This window comes from Telmatherina bonti, assembly GCF_933228915.1.
Source record: "Telmatherina bonti genome assembly, chromosome: 3".
Lineage (NCBI taxonomy): Eukaryota > Metazoa > Chordata > Actinopteri > Atheriniformes > Telmatherinidae > Telmatherina > Telmatherina bonti.
This window is the reverse complement of record NC_136621.1, coordinates 17772357-17795283: the sequence shown is the minus strand read 5'-3', so window position 1 is coordinate 17795283 and position 22927 is coordinate 17772357. Positions and strand designations below refer to the sequence as shown.

At 40.7% G+C, this 22927-nt stretch overlaps 1 protein-coding gene across 1 annotated transcript; it reads left to right on the top strand.

Moving 5' to 3' along the window:
- Nucleotides 1-592: 592 nt before the first annotated feature.
- LOC306774423 (lysyl oxidase homolog 4-like) lies at nucleotides 593-22354 on the top strand (the record flags this gene model as incomplete). Its single annotated transcript, XM_079264450.1, has 14 exons — nucleotides 593-860; nucleotides 947-1632; nucleotides 2249-2460; nucleotides 11134-11172; nucleotides 11282-11489; nucleotides 13516-13696; nucleotides 15140-15294; nucleotides 15388-15555; nucleotides 16099-16261; nucleotides 17405-17648; nucleotides 18632-18747; nucleotides 18899-19035; nucleotides 21993-22104; nucleotides 22226-22354. The coding sequence occupies 14 exons, from the start codon at nucleotides 593-595 to the stop codon at nucleotides 22294-22296; spliced, it is 2760 nt and encodes a 919-aa protein (XP_079120576.1). The 3' UTR covers nucleotides 22297-22354.
- Between the last annotated feature and the right edge of the window lie 573 nt (nucleotides 22355-22927).

Here is a 22927-nt window from a genome sequence, read left to right as displayed (position 1 = left end):
CACCTTTAAAAAGTTTCTTCCTCTTCCTTAAATTTTGTTTTATCTCAGTTTTTTTAACTCATAGAAGTAGACAAGTTGGATTCATCATTGCACATTAACCAAACCATCTCCCAAAGACCTGCTACTTCATTCATGTGTGAGAACATTTTTATGGCAGCGTTTATTTGCATTTATGTCTGTTGGCTAAATAGAAGCAGCTAAATTTGAGGGTTTGTGGAAAGCCAGAGTTTCCGTTGGTTGGATGGAGAGGCTACTTTTAGCTTTGGTTATTACTCCCTGTGCCCCGACTGGTCCAGACTGTCTCTCTGGCCTCTAACTGTCCTTTAAATGACTGATTATTTTAAAGGGAAAAAGCAGCCATGAATCTTTCATTTCACTGCAGTGTCCCATTAAGGTTTGAAGAGAAGTTTCTAATTATACGTTTGCTAGACTGTGGAATGTGGAGTTCCATTGCCGTGTGTGATTTTTGGGATTTTTGTGGTAACACGTGCATATTTATTTGGGGGTCTCCAGATTCAGTATTTTGTCTGTCTTACTTCTGTTAAATGCCACATTTCCATGACTCCTCACTTTGCTTTTCCAACCCTGCAGGATGCTGTCCCTCAGCTCCCTGTCAACGCTCCTTGTCCTACTGTGCCTATACCCACCTCAGCTGTCAGCACAGGAGGTGCTTGTTCGTCTTGCAGGCGTAGGACGGCGAGGTGCAAACGAGGGACGAGTAGAGGTGTTCTATGATGGATCGTGGGGTACGGTGTGTGATGACGAGGTGAATCTTAAGCTTGCCAATGTGTTGTGCCGGCAGCTGGGCTTTCAGCGCAGCTATACCTGGGCACATAGTGCCAAGTTTGGCCAGGGACAAGGTACACGCTGTTAAGAATACCCAGTTGTTCGTATTTTTTCCATATTATTTTTCATGATTTATTAACAAAAATCTTTCTCGTAATAGGTCTTATCTGGTTAGACAACGTGCGATGCAAGGGCACAGAGCTCTCTGTTGCAGAGTGTCAATCCAACGGCTGGGGAATCAATGACTGCACCCATGCTGAAGATCTTGGGGTCATTTGCAGCCCAGAGAGGAGACCCGGCTTCCCCCCTGCAACTTTAGAGGAAGAACAGCATTCATCCTCAGGGCAACAACCAAACCAACAGAGACAAGTGAACTCACCACCAGAACCACCGCCTCAGGCTGTCTCCCCTCCAGGTCCACCTGCACCACCAGCCCACACCAGCTCCCACTCCAGAAGAGGCCATGAAATCGCCCTTCATCGCAATCCAACCTCCACCCGCCGCAACAGCCTTTCCCCACAAGAAAATGGCCACGAGATCCAGATCTTGAGAAGGAACCGAGGCGGTTCGAGAGCGAGCCAGCAGGCCAGCCCACGAGGACACCAGCTGCCTTCACGCCTGGCAAATGGCGCAGCCTTCAGGCCAAGACAAGAGACAGAGAGGACCAGTCCACAGGCAGTGAGACGGGAGGCAGAGAGGCAGGTGGACAGCCAACCACAACCTCAACCTCACTCCCAACTCCAGTCTGAGAGGAACAACAGGCAACAGCAGCTCAGCGGAAACCATGTTGAACCCGACCCAGTATACCCAGACTTGGGACTGGAGACTGATGCGCAATACACACAGGTAAAAACACATATACAGACACACACACACTAAAACCATGCAGCTGAGTTTGTGCAGACTTTTACAGAAAAGTCATTTGCAGAGCCACAGGCCAGCGGACTTGTATAATTACAGACCTTTGTAAAACCAAAGCTTCTCCAAATCTAGTCCTTGTGCTCCAGCAGGGCCTAGATTATCCTAACCACCTCCAGTGGCTCTTCTTCTGAGGGAAATGTCTCAGATTAGAGGAAATTGAGCCATTTATCACTTCTGTTTGGCTGTTTGTCCATGACAACTTACAAACGACTTGCTATTTTTTAATCTTCCTGAAATATTTGACAAACTGAGAGTTGACTGTCAGTTTCCTTCCTGCTGCCTACAGCATGAAATGTGGACAATCAGAGAGAGTGATGATTAGAGAGTTATTCTTGACTTGATCACGTGCTGTCTGTGTTATTTGTTTAATCTATGTGCTCATGTGTTGCGTGAGCAGAGGTGAAGTTGATTGGCTCATGTCAAATCTGCTGTGTGCATGACAAAAGCTAGCAAACAAGCTAGCAGTGTTTGGGATAAAAGAAAAGTGCAGTGTTCTCAATTATTGCTCACCTTGTAAAACATCATTTTCTCTCATTCATAGGGGTCTGAGTGGGTTCATTTAGGGGAGGCTCGTCTTCGCTCCAGACTGTCCAGCAATAACGAGGGTCTGGTGACGGAGGGAGTGCTAGAAGTGAAGTATGCTGGAAAATGGCGCCATGTGTGCAACCAGGGATGGGACCTGAGCAGCAGCCGTGTTGTTTGTGGCATGTTAGGATTTCCTGCAGCAGAAGCGCTTGACCTAAATGCCTACAGGTAAGTATATGAGAGCCAACAATGTAAGATTGGTATGGTGATATCACAAGTGGTTTTATGAATGGATGTTTGTGTATTTATGAAAGGAATAGAGAAGTGCAGTGGACTGCACATCTCACAGGTCAGCCAGCTTCCTTTCTGGTTTGCTGTCCCAGCTCCCCTGTTGTATAGGTTAACCAAAATGTCCGTCATTAGTATAACCACACTTGCCATGACATTTCCACTGTAGCTTTATGCGTGCCATGCTGGCCGACAGGTCTGTCTCCTCCTTTTGGCTGAGTGGGCCTTAACTCAGAGGTTGAAAAATTGTCCTGGATAATATGTTATTAATGTCAGATCCAGACTACAAGATTATCATAATCTGCATGGTGCATGTCTTCACATGAAACTTCCCCTACAGTACGGAGCTTCTAATCGTATATCATTTAGAAACCTTCATTTATCTGTGTCCAGTAACACTGGATGGTGTGTTTGACCATGTGTGTCTCGCTTCTCCTTACCTTCAGCAGAGTTACCATTAAACCAGTGGATTTCTGTGTATATCACGTAAAGATGATTAGCTAATGACAGATGATATTTCATTTCAAACAATTTCCATTGTTTGATCATTTCATCGTCTCTTTCATTTTCGGCTGGGGACACTTGTTTTCATTTAAACTCTCAAAGACTGATCACATTTCTTCCTATTCGGATTTAAAACCTGACATAATCCAAGATTTTAGGTTTTTTTTTTCGGTTTTACTTTGTTTTGTTTGCACAAGTCAAACTTTCACTGCTTAATAACATACTGCCAATGAAAGCTTGACTTTTTTGTGTGCATTTGAACATCTTTTAGTTCACTGTTTTAAATTTTAAATGTTTTATATAACATTTTGTTTTCAATTACATTCACCACTGACACATACAGCAGACACACAGACATGTGAAAAACACACTAGCACACAGAACAGCTGAACCTCTGACATTACTAAACCAAAAGTCAAATCATGAGCACTGAATCTATTTAACAAGTGGACAAAAACATGACTCTAAAGTCCTCAAGCTGAATTGATGAACATTTGTTTACATCCTTGAATATGATTCATAACAGTTCCATGTAAAGTGCAGTCTCTACAAGCAGCAGGAGCAAATATGAATTACATTAGCATTGTCACATTGTGCCATATGTAATTGTCAAGTCTATAGTTTAACAAGCCGCAAAGTCTGCATAGACAGGAAGAGGAATGGGTGGTTGGATGGCGCAGCAACACACGTTACTTTCCATCATCAAAGTGTTCCTGACATGAGGTCAAGACCAACCTATGATAAAGGCTTTTTCACTTCTGAGGTACATTCAGTTTATTGCACGAGACTTAAGACATAAATCCCTTCCTGTTTAGGAAAGCGTCATAGGTAGATGTATAATAAGTCTTTTACAGGATAACTTTCCCAAACATAATTTTACTGGCTGCCTTGGTAACATGTAAGCACAAGTTATGATGGAAGTTTGATACCTCCTGGTATACAATAACTTTACTTGGTGAGCATTAGAAAATGAATGTGCTTAGGTATAAATACATAATTTTGACAGTATAGCCATGTTGACATGGACACAAGTATTTGGATTAGAGAACCAGACTTGAATAAAAAAAAATAAAATAAAAACAAAAAAAAAAAACTTTATGCAAATATTCCAGTTATAAAATTATGATCTGGTCAAACTTTTACTGGGATTTAGATGGGTGGGTTTTGACAATTGTTGTTACAATTTGACATGGATGAAAATGTTTTCTGAAATTTGGGTATAAATTACACTTAAACAAATAAAGTTTGTTTGTTTGGTTTTTAAAAAAAAAACAAAAAAACAAAAAACACATAGGTAGTGGCATTCACTGGGCTGGTGGAAAACATGATGGTCCTAAAAGAGAGCTGGTTGTTATGTGATATTGACACATTGTTTGAATCTTAGCCAAAGCCATTTCAGCCTAAATGAATTGTCCCCCCATGAAATTTATTTTCCAGACAGCAAAACATGGTTGACTCAAATATAACCAAAATGTGTATTCTTGTTGGCCCAAATTTGGTCATGACTTATGGGGTTGACTAAATGTGAGCATGGCTGCCAAAACTCAGCCACATGACCGCCATATTAGGCCCACTAGCAAATTCCGTATGAGGACAACTTCTGGCCCACAAAAAACTTGCCATAATCTATATCCATGCCATCAGCCGACATCTGGACCACATGTGGCCTACAGGAGACTTGCCATAATCCAATCCAGGCTGACATCTGTTCCACTTCTGGCCCACACAACACTCAACAGTTCTGTAACTGAGACATAAGCACCGAAAGTAAAACGAATTTGGCCTAAACATGTTTACTACCTGGGTTGTTTGGAGGGAGTTAAATACTAATGTTTGATTAAACAGTTTCCAGGCTTCAAATGTGACACTACACTGTTCAATATACTCCACCTTACAAATTGGAAATTAGACCATAAAATCTTTTTTTTTTTTTTTTTTACGTTGGCATGTTGGACGCACCAAGCACTGAAAGAGCATAAATGCCAAAAGGTTGTTTAGGTGATCTTCAGACAATATATAAAGTCTGAAATATTAACATTTATATTGCTCTGCTCTAATACATTTAGGATTTAATGTGTGAATTCCACTATGTATAAAAATGCAACTTGAACTTAAACCTAATGTGCTTGCATTGGGTTTAAAGCTCTGCTTATTAACCCCATGTGGACAACAGCTTGAGGAAAATGTTTTCTGTTCTAGCAGACACATTTGTACACTTTATGAATTTATAAGTATTATTAAAAACAAATATAAAATTCCTGATTTATTGTTAGTTTTCAGAAACAAAAACAGCATGAGGAATAACTTGCTGGAAAAAAAAAAAAAACCCACTTACCCACGCCTCTAAATATAATTTTTTCTGAAATCAAAATGACAGCACAGGTGGTAGAGTGAAGTTTGAGGTATATGACTGCTAATCTGTCTGGCTTTGGATACAAATATCCAATGAAGCACCTCAACTAACCTTCAAATTCTTTACAAACATACCATCAAAAAACCAAACACCTCACTTGCACCAATATGCTAATACATTCCAAACCATGTCCAAAACTGTCCAAATATGCACCCAAACACATAGAAACCTACACACATACAAACACACTCCCTCCATGTGTCCATCCGTCTGCCCACAAGAGTCTTTTTTAGGGCTCGGCTAACAGGACAGCTGTACTGACCACTAACCTGTCCTCTACCATCTGTCTGTCTGCATCACCAAAACCAACCCCTAATGGTCTGTTTTGCACCGTTCAACAGCAGGATACAAGCTGCTTCTCCTCAGTTGTCCCATCCAGCAAGAAAAATTACCAAAGTTTTATTTCTCTGAAATTTTGTACAGCTGGGAGGCTAAGATGAAGTACTGTTTGAAACCCTTAATCATTTTGCCCATCTTTACTTAAGTGTTTCTGTAGTAAAGCTGATCAGTTGATACATAAAAAAAAGGGAAATGGTCCTGTTTATTTTTCCTTCATACAAATCTGATCTATGCAAACATAGACAACAACAGCCTTGGAAATCACCTCAGCGTTTCTAGAGAAACATTATATTTCACCGCTAGGAGTTGAGCCAGCGACCAGTGTAAAGACTGCAAGAGGCCATGAATGATGTTTGTTTTGTCAGCTCCCAGCCAGCTATGCGGGAAATGACTGAAGTAAATATTTCTGTCCAGTAAACAGAAGGTGGGGGGTTTTGAAGAAAGACTTTTTTTTTAGTAAAGAAAGACCAGAAGCATTTGGCTGGTGAATCATTTTGGTTAGCCATATCAACCATGTACATCCAGAAGGAATTTATGTTGCTAGGTTGGTCCAAGGTAAAGAAATTCAGCTAACAAGTTTTTTCATGGATATTAATGCATACTACAGTTTTGGCTGATAACATCTCACATAGATGTATTAGATGAACAGAGATCTTAACTTAGTCAGGTAATAATATTAATTTTTAACCTTTCTACTGGACAAAAACATCTACTAATACCCACTGAAGGTGTCGGCTGCTTCTTGGCTGCAGCGGGAATGTGTTTAGTCAGTTTTCAGTTTCTGTATCAAATAAGTCTGCAGTTTTAATCAGCTCCAGGACAGCAGGCATCAATAGGAATATCAAACCTGGGTGAAAACACTGACCTTCACTGTAGTTGGGGCAATAAAAATAGGCACAACTTTTTAACTTTCTGAAACCTAACAGCCTGACAGCTGGAAGTTCATCCTCCTCTTATGTAGTGCTGACATCTGTGGTCCAGTCCATAGTAGTAAATTTGCCTTATTATTTCAGAGTGTGTTAAAGGTCAGGAAAACACTGCAGGATGCTCTGGATTCAATCCTCATCATCACCAGTCCCTCGGGTAGAGTTTAGGTTATGCTTATTAATGCAATTAATTTTATTAATGATTAATGGTCATTTATTTGATTTAAAAGGTGGAAACCCTTTATTATCCTGTGTACGAGCTAAATACACTGACATAACAAAAGCTTGATCACCAGTTTTTACATCTCTATGTTGTTTTAAAGAAAGACTGTTTTAAAATCTCTACCAGTCTAACACAGTGAAGGCATCAGCGACTGAGACTGTACACATATATATTACCAAAATTATGTCCATGTTGCTGAAAAACAAAAATCCAGCATGAACCAGTGTAACCAATAGGTTTAATGGGAGTTTCATAAACAATCCTGCAGTGTTGGATCCACACCTCTCATCACATCCCTAGTATATTTTTTTATGTTGAACCTGTTGCACACCCTCTGCTGAGTCAGCGCCTCTCTCTCTCTATCCCATTGGCTGTGTTCTTTTTTTCTTTTTTTTTTTTTTGTCAGTCTTTTTTGAGCGACTGCCTTTGTCTCTGGCCATTAAGTTGCTCAGCGCATTTTTGCAGATGTTTATATCCTCCCCCACTTTGCTGTGCACACAAAAGACAAGAGCTTGATTCATTTTCCAACTCTGTTGTTTCATCACGCTCCCTCTCTTTGAGGCTGACAGTAACTTCTTCGGTTTCTCCAATTTACTTTCACCCTCTGCTCTTTGCTTCATCCCTCATCAGTAACAGACTTTTGAAAAATCCTCTTTAATGCATTTATGGCAGTCATACTAAAACCCTATTTTCATGGAAAGTACATCATTGTGACTTCTTTGAATTTTCATCGCTCAGCTGGGGTTTGTAGGATAGTCAGACAGGCAGTTGTGGAGTCAGTATGGCAACTTGCTTTGTCCCTGTTGGACCGATTGTTCCAGTAAAACAGTCTTGCATTCATGCAGTAGTCTTTAATAACAGGTTATCTCTGCTTTCCTGAGAGTCAGCTCCTCTTTTCCAATGTGGTTTCTGGTATTTTGCAGACAGTTAAAAAAAAAAAAAGACACACACTAGTGTTATATGAAATACGAGAGTTTTCACATGGTTAGAGTAATTTAGAGCGAGTCCTGTGATCACAGCCTTTTTACAGCTGCGGCTCACATCCTTTGCTTTCAATCTAGACAGATATTGTTTTACATCAGTTTTAACCCTCCAAGTGCCAAAGTCGCAAAATTACAGCACATATTCACAAAATGTGGAAGTACATGCAGGTGGATTAAACAGTCCGAGACAATAAAATATATATATAAAATATTATATATATATATATATATATATATATATATATATATATATATATATATATATATATATATATATATATATATATATATATATATAAAATCTAGTTTATATTCAACACAGTTTACAGTAATACAGTAAACTTTAAAAACCTAATTACATAAGAGAGTTAATGTGTTGCCAGCCTAACAAAGGCTGTATCTTAGAGCTGTATCTGAAAAGCAAATAGCATGCCTATGTTTAAATGAAGTTGGGTGATTCTTATAAAAGTTGGAGACATAAGTCTTACATCACTCATTCTGCGTTTCCCAGCATGCACTCATAACGTTTGGTAACAACAGTGGTTTTAAAGGGTTTTGTTTTTACAGAGACAAGGCAGGGGAAAGTAGATATCTACGTGCATATTTCCATGTCTGGTGTGTGTGAACCAACATGCTACTGCTGGACCGCAAAGCAGACACTGCCAAGCAGAGCAGGCAATTATATGGGTTGCACTCTCACCCCCCCCTCCCACCTTCCTCCCCTTACCGCCTCCAAACCATGAACTAACACCCCCACACAGTCAGTCTCACTCATTTTTTGATTTACCACTGTGTTACGTAAGACTTTAAACAGTACCAACACACAAAGGAGGCAAGGAGACAGTCACAAGCCAATCCCAATTTGCATACGGATTTACAGAAAGGTGAAATCACTTTGATCATTACCTGCGCGTTGAGCCTGTGTGTTGTTCATGTCTCAACACTTTGTTTCAATTGCTAAAATTAAAGATCTATATAATGGTGCTAAATTGCTGTTAAACTAAAAGGGCTAGTGTTGATCCCACATCTTCCCATTGTGACACTAAGAGTTTTCAAAAGTAATTATCGTTTCAGTCTTTCATCAACGAAACACTGAATCAGGGACTTGAGAGAAAAAAACAGTCATGCAAGACATGAAAGAGTCTGGACCTGCAATGCTAAAAGGAAAGTGTTCTCACACCCGGGGTCAAACTTGTGTTTTCCAGACAGAGATCTGCAGACCCCAGTCTTACCCTATCAACCTCCAGATTAGGGTTTCTTATAGCTTTTTTCCATTGGGAAATGTATGACACAATTATGCACACAATCTATACGAGCTCCCACAATGTAATGCTGTAAAACATGGCAGAAGGCAACGTATCTTTAGGCTGTTGCTTTCTGTTGGACAACTAATGGGAATTTTGACCCTTAAATTGTAACATATGTTTTTTTGATGTAACTATGTGGAGTTTTACACCTCACTAACTATGTATTCTGTTACTTGAAGACCTAAAATGTACATTCACACATTGGCTTCCTGCTGTTGTAATAGCAGAAAGCCCCATGCTGCCGGCGTTCTGGAGCATTTTGGCTCATGCGGAGTGATCAGTTCAGAGACTACCGACTTGGCCAGGTGTGTGCTGCAACGCATCTCTGGGGTGTGCACTCAGAGCACGTTCACAATGCGTTGGGTGCATGCATGGAGTGCACGCCCTGAAGACACCCCAACACACATCCAGCCAAATCAGCTTTCTATATACATAACCCACAAAAGACAACCGGTAATTTGTTTCAGCAATGAAAAGGTGTCAGTTTGGTGTTTTCTGTTGTTGCAAGGTTTTTGGCTTTTTTGTAATAGGTTTGGCCGACACAACCAATCAAGTCTATATTCTGTACATAAAAAGTAAACAAATCTACTTAGGCACAGCTGACTAAAAGTATGTTTATCGACTAATGACTCTTTTAATTCTCTAAGTAACTGTTTTACAAAGTGTCATTAGATGGAGTTGGACCTTTAAATACATCTACAACTGAAAAGGATTAAAGGATTAGGTTTTTTTTTTAGCACTTTGAGTTTGTTGGTTGAAAACAGGAAAACAGATTAATCCACCAGACTGTTGGCAAAGGGATTTTTTTCACCGCTGGGATGCATTAGACGTAGTAAAGTAATAACTGGTGACAGTGTGTGCTTATGAACGAGGCAGACATTTCTTTGTTCGTTTAAGAACTCTTCACAGTCTGCTCTTTTTGGTCGATTGTAAACAACTTGCAAAGCTCGTGTTCTCCACAGGAGTTCATCTGGCTCAGGATTTCTATTTTGTTTTCAAGCCTTTTCCTGAGCCCTTCTAACCTCAAAAACATTTGCAGAACAGCCACTGAAACACTTGGATACTTGGGTTCTCCTGGAGAGGAAACATCTCTTTTTTCAGGCTGACAAATATATAACTGCATCGTGAATCTGGTTACGTAGTAAACTCTCCTCTTTTCTATACTCGATGTTCTGACTCATTTTATGCAGGCTCATTCATAAAGGGCGTCAGTCACACTGCACCTGTCTGTGGTCACACTGGCTGATGCAAGTGGTCAGCTCTAATGTGTGCACATGAAAGTTTGGGTCCAGACTTCAGGGGCCTCATTTTGTGAATACTCACTGTTTCCCTTTTGGATATGACTCTAGTTTAAGGTAGCACAAATGAAACTAGAGACGGTCTAAAAAACCCTGTTGGAGTTGGCACTCCTCAACAAGGCTTCCTACAGGGATTAATGTATAGTAGCCTATTCATCCTTTCAGCTTTTTCCACATGGACGCCTCAAACCAGACATTCACTGTAGACTTTAAGACAAACATTAAAACAGAAATACCTATGAATGTAGAATTGGAAGAGCTGAAAAGATTATGAAATGAAGGGAATGGTTTGGAAGGAAAGAGAACTTTATGTTCCAACATTGTAAATCTTCCTCTTGTTTTGCTTTGTGTTTCTGTCTTGGGAACAATAAGGTTGACCAAAGACGCAAATTCCTTTTTCGGCATGGTGTGCCTCCTTCATATTTGTAGTTTCACTTTGTTTATTTTGAGTCTGATTGACCAAATGAAAGGGTGGAAATGTCAAAGGGGAGAGGAGGGTGATTAAAGAGGAAAAGTGAGACTGTGCAGTGGGAATGTATAGGATCAGCTGGTTGTTTAGTCTACTCACTGTAAAGCTGTTTCTCTTAAAGTTCCAACAATAGTTTTTTTCTCCCTTTCAGGAAACAGTGGGACTCTAAACTAGCTGATCCTTCTTCAAGGTAAAATCATTATCGGCTAGATTGTATTTTAAGTTTATCTGATGAGTCATGCTGAATCACAAACTTTTGCTGTCATTTCACACACTCTTCCACTTCATTCCCTTGTCAGCCTGAGGACACAGATCAGTAAGAAGGCTTACTGGGTGGAGAAGGTGCTTTGCCGGGGAGAGGAGGCATCCTTAACGCAATGTCAGGCCCAGCTATCGCTTCCCAGGAGCGATGTTCCATGCAAGGGGGGCATGCATGCAGTGGTCCGTTGTGTCCCGGGATTCCAGTTCACACATCATGGCAGAGCGCCTGCCCCACCCGCTGTGCCGGTTAGTGTGTATGGTGAAAAGAAAATCTTCAATTGTTAAACCACAGTTTGACTTTTTGTCTTATTATTGCATTGAGAGCTTCCTTTTGTCAGAGCACACAAAGGTTTGGTAAAAGGGAAATAATTGATCAAGTTTTTTTTTCAGCCTTACAGCAGCGTGACATGTTTCTGATCTTAGAACTCGGTTTTTCTGACTTATTTTGTCGTCACACTGACATTCATCACAACCATTCATGGAGGCTGAAAAACTGCAGTTTGCAACTTGTTTTTATTCACAAAGCATCGCGGGACATCTGTGTTTTGCATTATGACGCAGTGTCAAATGCCAGCAACTGGATATCAACAAACTGACCTTTTTGAACATTTACTATGGCTTCATTAATATAAGAAACCCAAGAAGACAGTTTTGGAGAAAGCTAGGAAAAGAAGGAAGGAAATTGTCAACATCCAACGGAGTTTATACTTTAGACAAGAGACAGGATGCAGGACAGATGGATTTGTTTTTGAAGGGGGTTACAAGGTTGGAAAATCTGCCAGCAGTGTTCAGTAGTTTAGCTTTAATAAATAAATTATGAAGAGAAGAGGAACAGATTAAACAGCTGCACGGTGGCATAGTGGTTAGAACTGTGGCCTCACAGCGAGGTCACTGGTTTGAGTCTCAGCTGGGAAGAGGTTCGAGTGGTGGCCTTTCTGTGTGGAGTTTGTGTGTTCTTCCTATGCATGCGTAGGTTCTCTCCAGGTACTCCAGCATCCTGCCACCATCCAAAGACATGCATGTTAGGTTGACTGGTTACTCGAAATTGTCCTTAGAGTGGTTGTTTGTCTCTCTGTGTTGGACACGTGTCCAACACATGTCCAACACATGTCGTGGACTAATAAAATGTTTGTGGATGGGGCTCCGGTTCAAGGGGTGCACAACTGGGGCATTGCAGTATTAATTTGTCTCCGCCAAGTGGTCGTCTTGGGAGACCTGCTCTATTGTAGGTGTGGTGCCAGATTTGGCTTGTGGAGTTGGGGCTGTTACAGGCTCTCTGAGCTCTGGGGCCTGTGCTCTGTCCAACCAGCCTGGTGGAGTCTTGGCCCGCCAAGGCCTGTACCCCCTGACTGCAGGGGGCTTTGGCTGGGGTCTCCCTCTGCCATATCCTGGGCAGACACTGGGCTAACTTTGTGGTGGGGTGCCTGGTGTGTGTGCTTTCTCCCTGGTCTTGGGATCCTACCAGCCTGCCTCTCATCTGTGTGCAGGCAGGGTCCCATTCACGTGATCACGCTTCTTTGAACACATTTCACTCCATTTATCCTGCATGCTGACAGAGTCGCTGTGTTGTCCTGTAGGTTTACTCACTAACAGCTACTTTCAGTTCATTTCGTGTTTCTGGTTTTAGTTGTAATAAATGGTTTATTTTTAACTTGTTTATCTCTGGTGCTCCTGACAGTTGTTGACTTTGTGTTCCTTTAGGGTGTGGGATGTCCTTTGTTCCATTTTTGTACCGGTGTTGTAGATTGTAGAATCTGTGGTTGGATTGTTTACTATGATGCATCTTTGTGTCCTCTATTCTGTCTATTTCTGTTTCTCTTTTCATCCTTTTTCTGTCCTGTCTGGTCAGATCTAGCAATAAAATTCAATTCAATTCAATTCAATTCAATTCAATTCAATTCAATTCAATTCAATTCAATTCAATTCAATTCATTTAATTTAATTTAATTTAATTTAATTTAATTTGATTTGATTTGATTTGATTTGATTTGATTTGATTTGATTTGATTTGATTTGATTTAATTTAATTTATTTCAATTAAAGATACTTTATTGTTCCTGAGGGGAAATTTAGTAAATTCCATTAAAAAAAACATTTTTCAAAATAAACACATAAAAATGAATTTAGATCAGCAAAAGGATCTTTATACCTATAAAGCTCTCCTTGACAAAGCTAATCTTCTCAGCTTAACACAGGAGTCAGACCGTCATTCTGCTGGCTGGTTAAAAAAGTAAAAATGTATGATACTAATTCTCCTCCTTTTTCTGTCTAGCCTGTTGTGCGTTTGAAGTCAGGGCCCCGTCTCGGCGAGGGCCGCGTCGAAGTCCTGAAAGAGGGCAAGTGGGGTACCGTGTGTGACCACCTGTGGGACGTGACTGCAGCTAGCGTTGTCTGCAGAGAGCTGGGTTTTGGGACGGCTAAAGAGGCGCTCACCAGGGCTCAGCTGGGACAAGGTTAGATAAGACACATAAACACAGCCACACACAGTCTACATGCACTCAAATTGCCCTTTAAAGCTAAATTCATCTTTCTGTGCAGAAGAGATGAATTTAGCTTTTAGTTCTTTGTGTCTTGGGAGGTCACTGTGGGATACGCTTGAGTGTTGAAACAAAACTCAAACTTTGTCTTTATTTGTCTTTTTGGTCCAAGTATGCACATAACCTCATTTATAAAAACCGCACACATAATTTAAAAAAAAGACCACCAGCCACTGATTTTATCAAAGATTTTGTACTAAATAGTAAAATTTTGAGCTTCTTCATGCATCCAGAGCATGATTAGCTTAACTCAGACTAAACCTTTAGACTAAACAGCCCTCGGTCTAAATGGCTGTTGAAGGCAGTGCTCTAACTCCATGGACTTGAACAGACAAATAAACTCAGGGAAAATGATTACAGCCTGATTTTTTGCTTCTGTTGCAGCAGCTGATTGTTGAGGAACTCTGCCCAGCACCAATTACAAAAGTGTAAACTAAGCTAAGAGGGTCCAAGAACCAAAACAATGGCATGACATGTTTGGTTGCAAAATAAACTTGTGGAATGAGAAAAGTTAGGTCAGCTTTGAAAGCAGGATGTCGGGCAATCAGCACCAAGCAGGAGCAAAACATTTAGATGTAACTGTAATGGAAAGGCTTTTGTTGTGGGTGAGAAAATATAGATACTGCACTGGCAGTTGCAGAGTTATGCTAAACATTTTGCTAGTAAACAGCACAGAGTCCACTTTCTCACACTCGCTTGTTCTCCTTTTTTTTTCACGCCATACCTCAGCAGTAACTCTGTAATCATGTTCATTTCCTCCCATTATCTTTCTGCCTAAATGAGCACATAGCATGTCCTTTAATGGTGGGTCCACCTCCATCTCACTACTTTATTTAATTAAGCAAATCATGGAAAGCATCTCGGTGCTACTTTTAGGGCTCTGTTAAACTGGGTGATATGGTCTGAATAAACAGTGTGTATGGAGCACTGTGGTTTTTAATGTTTCAGGCCTGCTAATGAGCGGTGTGAGCATATAGCAGAAAGCGAAGGCTCATGGGTAGTACAGTCAAGGAAGACAACTTAAAGCTTGGCTGGATGACATCATTAGCTAAGGCCAAATTATAGGGCTTTAACAAGCTTCAGCCTGGGCTTCATACACCTACACAAACATAGATGTGTTGAAAGATTTTTCTCCATTTTGCAATTTTGGATCTATTTTGGTCTACAAAGCAACAGGCTCTCTGGCTGAGCCACATCTTAGGTACACATCTGGGCTTCCAGTCCCTTTTCTGTGGACATCTGTGACCGCAGTTACCAGGTTTTACAGCCTTTCATGTGTAATTGAATCAGAGTATGTCTTTGCATGTGGCCTTTCATTGGCAATCAGTCAAGTGCCACTCTCTGCCCCCTCTTCTGTAGGCACTGGTCCCATCCACATGAACAGCGTCCAGTGCACAGGCAAGGAGAAGTCAATTACAGACTGCATCTACAAACCGGTGCCACTGTACACCTGCAAACACAGTCAAGATGTGGCAGTTCGTTGCAACGTCCCCAGCACTGACATGCAGACCACTGTAAGAAACACACACAAGCACATGGTTGTTTTTCAGCCAGAAAAAATGTAGCCGGTACAGAGAAATACTTATTTTTCCTCTGTATATGTTCAGGTGCGTCTAACGGGGGGGAGAGACCGTGGAGAAGGCCGCGTGGAAGTTCTGATGGAGGTCGGAGGTGTGAAACGTTGGGGACAGGTCTGCAGCGAGAACTGGGGCCTGAACGAGGCCATGGTGGTCTGTCGGCAGCTTGGTTTGGGCTTCGCCTCAAGAGCTCACCAGGTTAACAAAAAAAAAAAAAAAAAAAGAGAAGAAATCCCAATTTCTTCTGGGACCGTCTTTTTCTGTGTTTGAACTATTGTTCTGTGTGCGCCTATATTTCCGCCTCTTTCTCTCCATCCTGCCGTTTGTGTGTCTGTGCTGTGTTATTACCAAGGCCTGAGGTAATTACAGGCTTCTCAAACGTCCACTTCCAGTGCACCGAAAATAAAAGAGGGAAAGTGAGGCGAGGAGAGATTGGGGGAAATTCACAGTGCAAACAAACTGAAAATAGTATGTTGCATGGAAAAGGCAGCTTGAGTGTTTAAGGGGGGGGGGGGGGGGGGGGGGGGGGTGGAACATTTAACAAGCAGTTTTAAAAATGTGAATAAGACTGGAAAATGTGATAATATGTACTGATAGCACCTATAAAATGGCTTTTGGTGTTTACAGCAAGGCTGCTATATGTTGTCAGCTCAGATTTTTTTTTTTTTTTTCTTTATGTAACATCTTAACCTCCAGGGATTTTGCAGCATGAATGTCTTCTCTTCTTGTGTCCTTGTGCAGGAAACCTGGTTCTGGCCAGGATCTTCAAATGCCAATGAAGTGCTGCTGAGTGGGACTCACTGCATCGGCACTGAGATGTCTATACAACAGTGTCGCAGAAACGCGCATGTCTACTGTCCCAGAGGAGGAGATGGGCGGGCTGCAGGAGTCACATGCGTGGAGAGTGAGTCCAGAACCAGCAGACACATTAACAGGAATATTGTTGCTAAATGGTGATTGTTAAACAGAATTTCTAGCGTTTTCATACTTCAAAGTTATCTTACATAATAACACAAAGTAAATGTTGTGTTAATGCCTTGTACTTGCCTCCACCTGCCAGGAAAACTGCAGTTTAAATCCGACATTCTTACCCATTTGGTTTCACAACTCTGACACTTTGACTGTACAGTCTTTTCATTTCAAGTCTGAGTTATATTTGTACCCTCCACATTCCCTCCAGGTGGCTTTTAGACTGAAAAGAATGTATCCTGTGCACACTGAAATTAACATAAATGCTCCCAAATTTAGAGTTTGTGCAAGATATTTAAGAGATTTCAGAGACTGACAAGGTGAAAGTATGAAGCCTGTACACAGGTCTGCCACCTATTAGCAGGCAGTTAGACAGCTTAAATGTGGAGAAATGAAAGAATACCAGATTTTTCTGGTTTACCAAACTTCTTCATCCGTACTAATTTTCGCTTGGAGCTGACAGCCGAACTTTGCTGCTACTAATTTCACGGTTAAAAATCTCTAACCAAACCGGCAGAATTCAGGAGGCTGGTATCCATTCCCATTTTGATCTTCAATTATTAAATTTTAAAGAGAACAGATAGAAACAAAGAGTAAAAATAAACAACTTTTACTAATCTGCAGAGGTTTTTTTTTACACATTTGACAGTTGTGTCAGACCTGATCCAGATTCACCAGATGTTTCCAGGATGAACCAGCAAAAAAAAAAAAAAAGCCTTTTGACTGATTCACATTTTCCCGGATATAATTTCCCAAATTGTTCCAGAGATGATAATTCCTGAAAAAGATAATTTTTTCTGCTATCCTTAAAGTTTGCTCAGGAAAAGAATCTGTTCTTCTGCTGTTCAGACACAGGCTGTTTAGGTTATATTCCCCTATACTTTACTCGCTTTAAACTGGTTAACGGAAAAGCAACCAGTGTGCCTTTATTTTTTTTCTTGCTATTCAATTAATCACTTCAAGTTTGCTTTTGCTTGTGACTGGCACCCCAACTATTGTAGTTTATGAAGATCCCTCTACAAAATATTCACTGCAAGATTGAATGAATATTATTTCAATGCATTCTTCTCCCCCTCAGCTGCTCCTGACCTTGTAGTGGATGCACAGCTCGTACAAGAGACAGCCTACCTGGAGGATCGACCTCTCCACCTGCTGACATGTGCTAATGAGGAGAACTGCCTGTCCTCCTCTGCAGCCAGAATGAACTGGCCATACGGACACCGCCGCCTGCTGCGCTTCTCTTCCCGCATTATGAACATGGGTCTTGCCGACTTCCGACCCCGGGCCTCCAGGGAAAGTTGGACATGGCACCAGTGTCACAGGTAAAACTGTTAAATGGTTCCTTAACCTGAAGCAGAAAAGTTTGCCTTGTCTGCAAGAGGAGATTTTTACAGTGTTTTGATTCAAGAACCAGAGTTTCGCCTGTCCGTGATGAGCAACTGTGGAAGTATCTGCTGAACTGAGCGTGGAAGAGCCTGTAGATATGCATGAGTTCATAAATGTTACAACTGTCTTCTTTACATGGTTAAAACTATTAAAAACTGCAGGTTTTGGTCAAAATAAGACAAAAGTTGCACAGTGTATTCCACGGCACAGGACTCTTAAGAGGTAGCACGAAATAAATAAGCATTCAGATCGATCGTGGTTGCTACCGGAGGTCAGTAAGTTAAGTGTCTGCTGCCGAAGATGAATGGCAACTTAAGGTTTGTGGAGTAAACAAAGATCCCTGAGCACAGCACAGAGCATTGATATGTTTTTCTTTTAGATCTGGGATATAAATAGTCAAACACATTGAAAAGTCTGTTATTTAACACAATAAATAACTTCCAGAATGACGTTTACAATAAACATTTTCTATACTGGTTACCCAGTTGTTACAGTCAGAGGCATGACTGTTGTCAGAGCAGCCTGGCTTCTTATCTCAGCGGTTGTGGTTCCCTGTCCCAGATCAAGACACACAGCCGCAATCCAATCACTACCTCCTCAACCAGCAAACACATGGTTTCACTTGCATTTGGTAGGATTTGTCCTGGGAAAAGTTCTGTGATGACAGAAGGAGCAGCACCAAACTGATATCGTCGGTTCCGTTTAGCTTTCCCAGTTGTTGACTCCCTGACGCCTACAGAGAACCATGACAAGATTTATGGTCACCATATTTCAAACAAGTAATGTTTTTCCTGAGAAAATCATGCAGATAAAAAAAAAACAAAAAAAAAAAAACAACAACATATTAAATGAAAATCTTTCTCATTTTCTTTTTTTTAAACTTGATGAAACATTTGCTGACTTGATGCATTACTTTCAGACACTACCACAGCATCGAGGTGTTCACCCACTATGATCTGCTCACTATCAACGGGACAAAGGTGGCTGAGGGTCACAAAGCCAGTTTCTGCTTGGAAGACACCTATTGCCCTGATGGTGAGAAAGGATTTTCTGTTCTTGAAGACTTCTAGTTGGTGCAAAGCAGAAATCCTCACATGAACCCTGACAGGCAAAGCTTCACATTCTTCCCACCTACACTACCACACTTGTTTGTCTTTTACGTCTACAACTGTCTTCTTTCCTCCAGGTATTCATAAGCGATATGCCTGCTACAACATGGGGCAGCAGGGTATCTCAGTCGGTTGCTGGGACACTTACCGCCATGACATTGACTGCCAGTGGATCGACATCACAGACATACGGCCTGGTGAATACATCTTTCAGGTCAGTCTGCTTCCTAAATGTCCAACAAAGTTAATTGCAATATGACAACATGTAAATAGATAGTTAATAATTCAGCAGCACACTTCCTGGTTTCTACACATTCGTGTGATATTACATGTTGAACGTGTGGACAGACGTACTTATACAAGCTCGTTGGCTACATTCAGCAGTCATGCTGCTGTTAGTTTGGAGGGGAAACACAAAAGTAGAAACAAAGTAATCCCAGTGTAATCTTGATGGTGACATGGCACTATTGCTCTTTGTTAGAGCTTGGATCAGGAATGAAAGCAAGTATTGAAAACTCAAGGTTTGTTTATCTGAAAACACACATGAGATAAAAGTGCAAATAAAAGACACTCATTTTAGCTAAACGGTTCCTTTCTGCATCTCCAGTCACTCAGGTGTACAGTATGTATGTAGTTTAGGGTGTGTGCATATTTAAGGAAAGTGAATTTAGTCTGGATTTATATAGAAAGTAAACCTGCTATTAGTCCACACCGTCAGAAAGTGGACCTATTGGCAGCAGAAAAACCTTGTCATCACTCTACATTCCTACAAGTTTTCCGTCTGAAATTCATCCCGTCTGTTCCAGGACATCCGATCTTCTTTGTTGACTTACTCATCTGGCCTCTTTCTTTGTTATTTCTTCTATTTATTCCTGTCAGCGCAGTGGCAGCACATTAACAATGTTTACAGTTGCTAATTCTTTTCTGAGAGTTTACATGAAGTTGTTTATTTTGGACTGGTGGACTTGCATACGTGTATGCAAACTATATGCAGGAGGAGTATGTCATCCCTGAATGAGCCTGCAGACATGTGACATGTGTGTCACGAAGCGGAGACGCAACATTACCGAGACATCAGGGCCCAACGGCACTTTGTGGTCTCGATTGTGGTGCAACAGTAGATGAGCTTCTTATAAACTGTTGTAAGAAACGAGAGGCTGACAAGAGGGCGTTGATGCTTGTCCTTCTTTCATGCAGCTGGGTGTTTCTCTTTCTTTACCAGGCAGCACAGGGTGGCAGCCATTTTTAGGACCATACATTAAGGCTGATGAGTCACGTCCAGCTCCGCTTGATTGCTTCTGATTGCACCAGCATCTAAAAATCAGCTGCATAACCTCACAGTCTTTTACATGACAGTGACAGCCTTTCATTGCTCTGTAAAACAGGCTACGCGCCCTTTGTTTCACATTATTACAAGAGCTTTTAGGAGGGCATCTACTGCCACCAAGTTAATACGATATTTTACACCGGGACCATAAAGTGCACACTGAACTTACTCGTCACTCTCAACTTGCAATATCAAAAAGAATATATGAAGTTCATGATACTGAATTTGGCCGAAAATGTTATAGGGAAAAAAAGAATTAAGTATGTATATTTCTCATCTTAAATCTCGGGCTATAAATATAATTGGAACCACATGATTTAAACAGTATGTAAAAAATGAAACTGGGCTGCTTTATTGAACATGTGGTCCGGTTATCTGTTTGATGTGTGCATAAGGAAAATTCATTTGTGTGCTTTCCTTATATATGGCAAGCAGACAGACAGGGTGGAAAAACAACAAACCATGGCAACAGTCTAATGATAGCCTGCAAACTCTAAACTGCCATCTTTGTGTTTTTTTTTTCTTCTGCACAGATAACAGTGGAAAGTAATGTCATCCATGTCTTAAGTTTATATATCACAGGTCATATAGAAAAGCAGTAAACAACAGTTTTGCTTCTTAGTTGTGTTTCTTGGAAAAAATATTTTTAAAAAGTCGTTTCATAACTCTTGAAATTAGAAGTTTTTAGTCCAGCCTGGAAGTTACTTTGTCAGGCAAAGGAGGGGGAAGCACCAGGATGTCACTTCTGCTAGAATAGAAATAATACCATTCATGCTTCCCCTGTCTCAAGTTTCTATGCTCATTCTTCTACTGTGAACTTCATGTTGGAATTCAAGTTAATAAGTCCAGTGATGGACTGGTGACCTCATGTTATCTCATTCAAGATTAAAATTCTGCCTTAAAAAGTATTTTGAAAAAAACTGTTTAAAGCTTTGTACAAAATATATTATGTAACTTATGTTCAGCCTGAACAGATGGACTGGGAGCTTTATGTGCACAAACACTGAAATAGAAAGTGTGAGATTGGGCATTAGTGTTGTATCTCTAGATATTCCATCCATCTGTTTTCTTAAAATCCAATTAAGGGTCACAGGGAAGCTGGAGCCTATCCAAGCAATCGTTAGGAAAGAGACAGTGTACACCCCGGACAGGACCCCATCCCATTGCAGGGCCAACACAGCGAGACAAACAACCATTCATGCTCACAATCATTCCTCTGCAACAATGTAGAGTCACCAATGAACCTAACATGCATGTTTTTGGACACCCCCCCCCCCCCCCCCCCCCCCCCAGGAGACTGCCAGCCAATAAAACCAGCTTTATTTACGACTCATTCTTTTCTCACCAATACCTGCACACTGCAAAAGCTGAATTCTAAGTAAGATTAAAAATGTTAAATTGAGTACACATATGCTTATTTTTTTTAAAGGTAAGATAATTCTTTGCTTTTATACCAGAGAATTCTCTTGTTTTAAGAGTATTTTTACTTGTTTTGGGAAGTCTTGACAAGCCAAACTTTCTTATTTTGTTGGCAGATAATTTATCTTATTTTAAGCAACATTTCCCTAATTTTTGTATATTTTTTTCTTGTTTTATAAGGCTGAGTTTTTGCAGTGGTTGGAAAATGCCTCCTTTCAACATGATCTGAGTAAAGAGCTCATCCTTACAGGGTGGGCTTATTGAAGACTTTCATCAGGTTCAACTAGAAGGAGAAACTGAGACATTTACCTGAGAATGCCTCAACAACCCTCTGAAATAGCTCAAGGAGGTATCTCAGGAACGACTTTAACCTCACTTCTTATATATCTCACTTCATCTTATATCTTGTCTCTCCTTCTGTGCAGGTTGAGGTCAACCCTACCTTAGACATGGCCGAGTCAGATTTCCAAAACAATGTGATGCGCTGTAGGTGCAAGTATGATGGAGCGCGAGTTTACCTCTACGGCTGCCATGCAGGTACTGAAGCCCTTCTGTCTTTTTAATGTGCAAATAAATCCTCTAAAACTCTAATAAACAACCAGGACTCACCTGCTTGCTTCTGAGTTTTTCCCATTTCCTTTTAATCTGTGCTCATCAGGTGACGCATACAGCGCTGAAGTGGAGGACATGTTTGACCACCAACGTCAGATTTCCAACAACTTCCTGTGAATTAAGGAGCACCTAAGATTTAAGAGCAGAACAACTGTACAACTCTTCTCCACACCTCAAAATGTCAGCAGAAAGGAGGGTGAATGACAATGGCATGCCAATAAACAGAGACACAATGATCAGAATGGGTTAGATGGGAACGTTTGGGAGGGACTTTATGTAAAAAATGTCTTCAGGATCCTTTGAACGATTGCCAATCAGCTTGTCATGCAACTTTATGAAGACAAAAAAGGAGAAAAGAATGACGAGAAATAAACTGAAAACCTTTCTGTCACCATGATTTCTGATCAACATTAGTTCATAAAAAGTCATAAAAATTAGTCTCTTTTTTTATTGAATGAATTTGAAACATAACCACAGTTAAAGTGACATGGAGGCACATGAGGAAATAAAGATCAACACACTGTCGATGTAACACCAGCATTGTATAAAACTCTGTGCTTTTCCTGTCCACATAACGAAATGCAGTATTTACTGTCACAACTGTGTGTGTTTTTGTTTTAAATTAGTTCTTTTTCATCTCATGGTGCTATTTTGCCTTATTTTGAATAAATATTGTAATGTATTGCAAATGTATTGTCATGTACAGTTTTATATTACCTCCTTGGAATATTGTTCTTCAGGTCTCTAA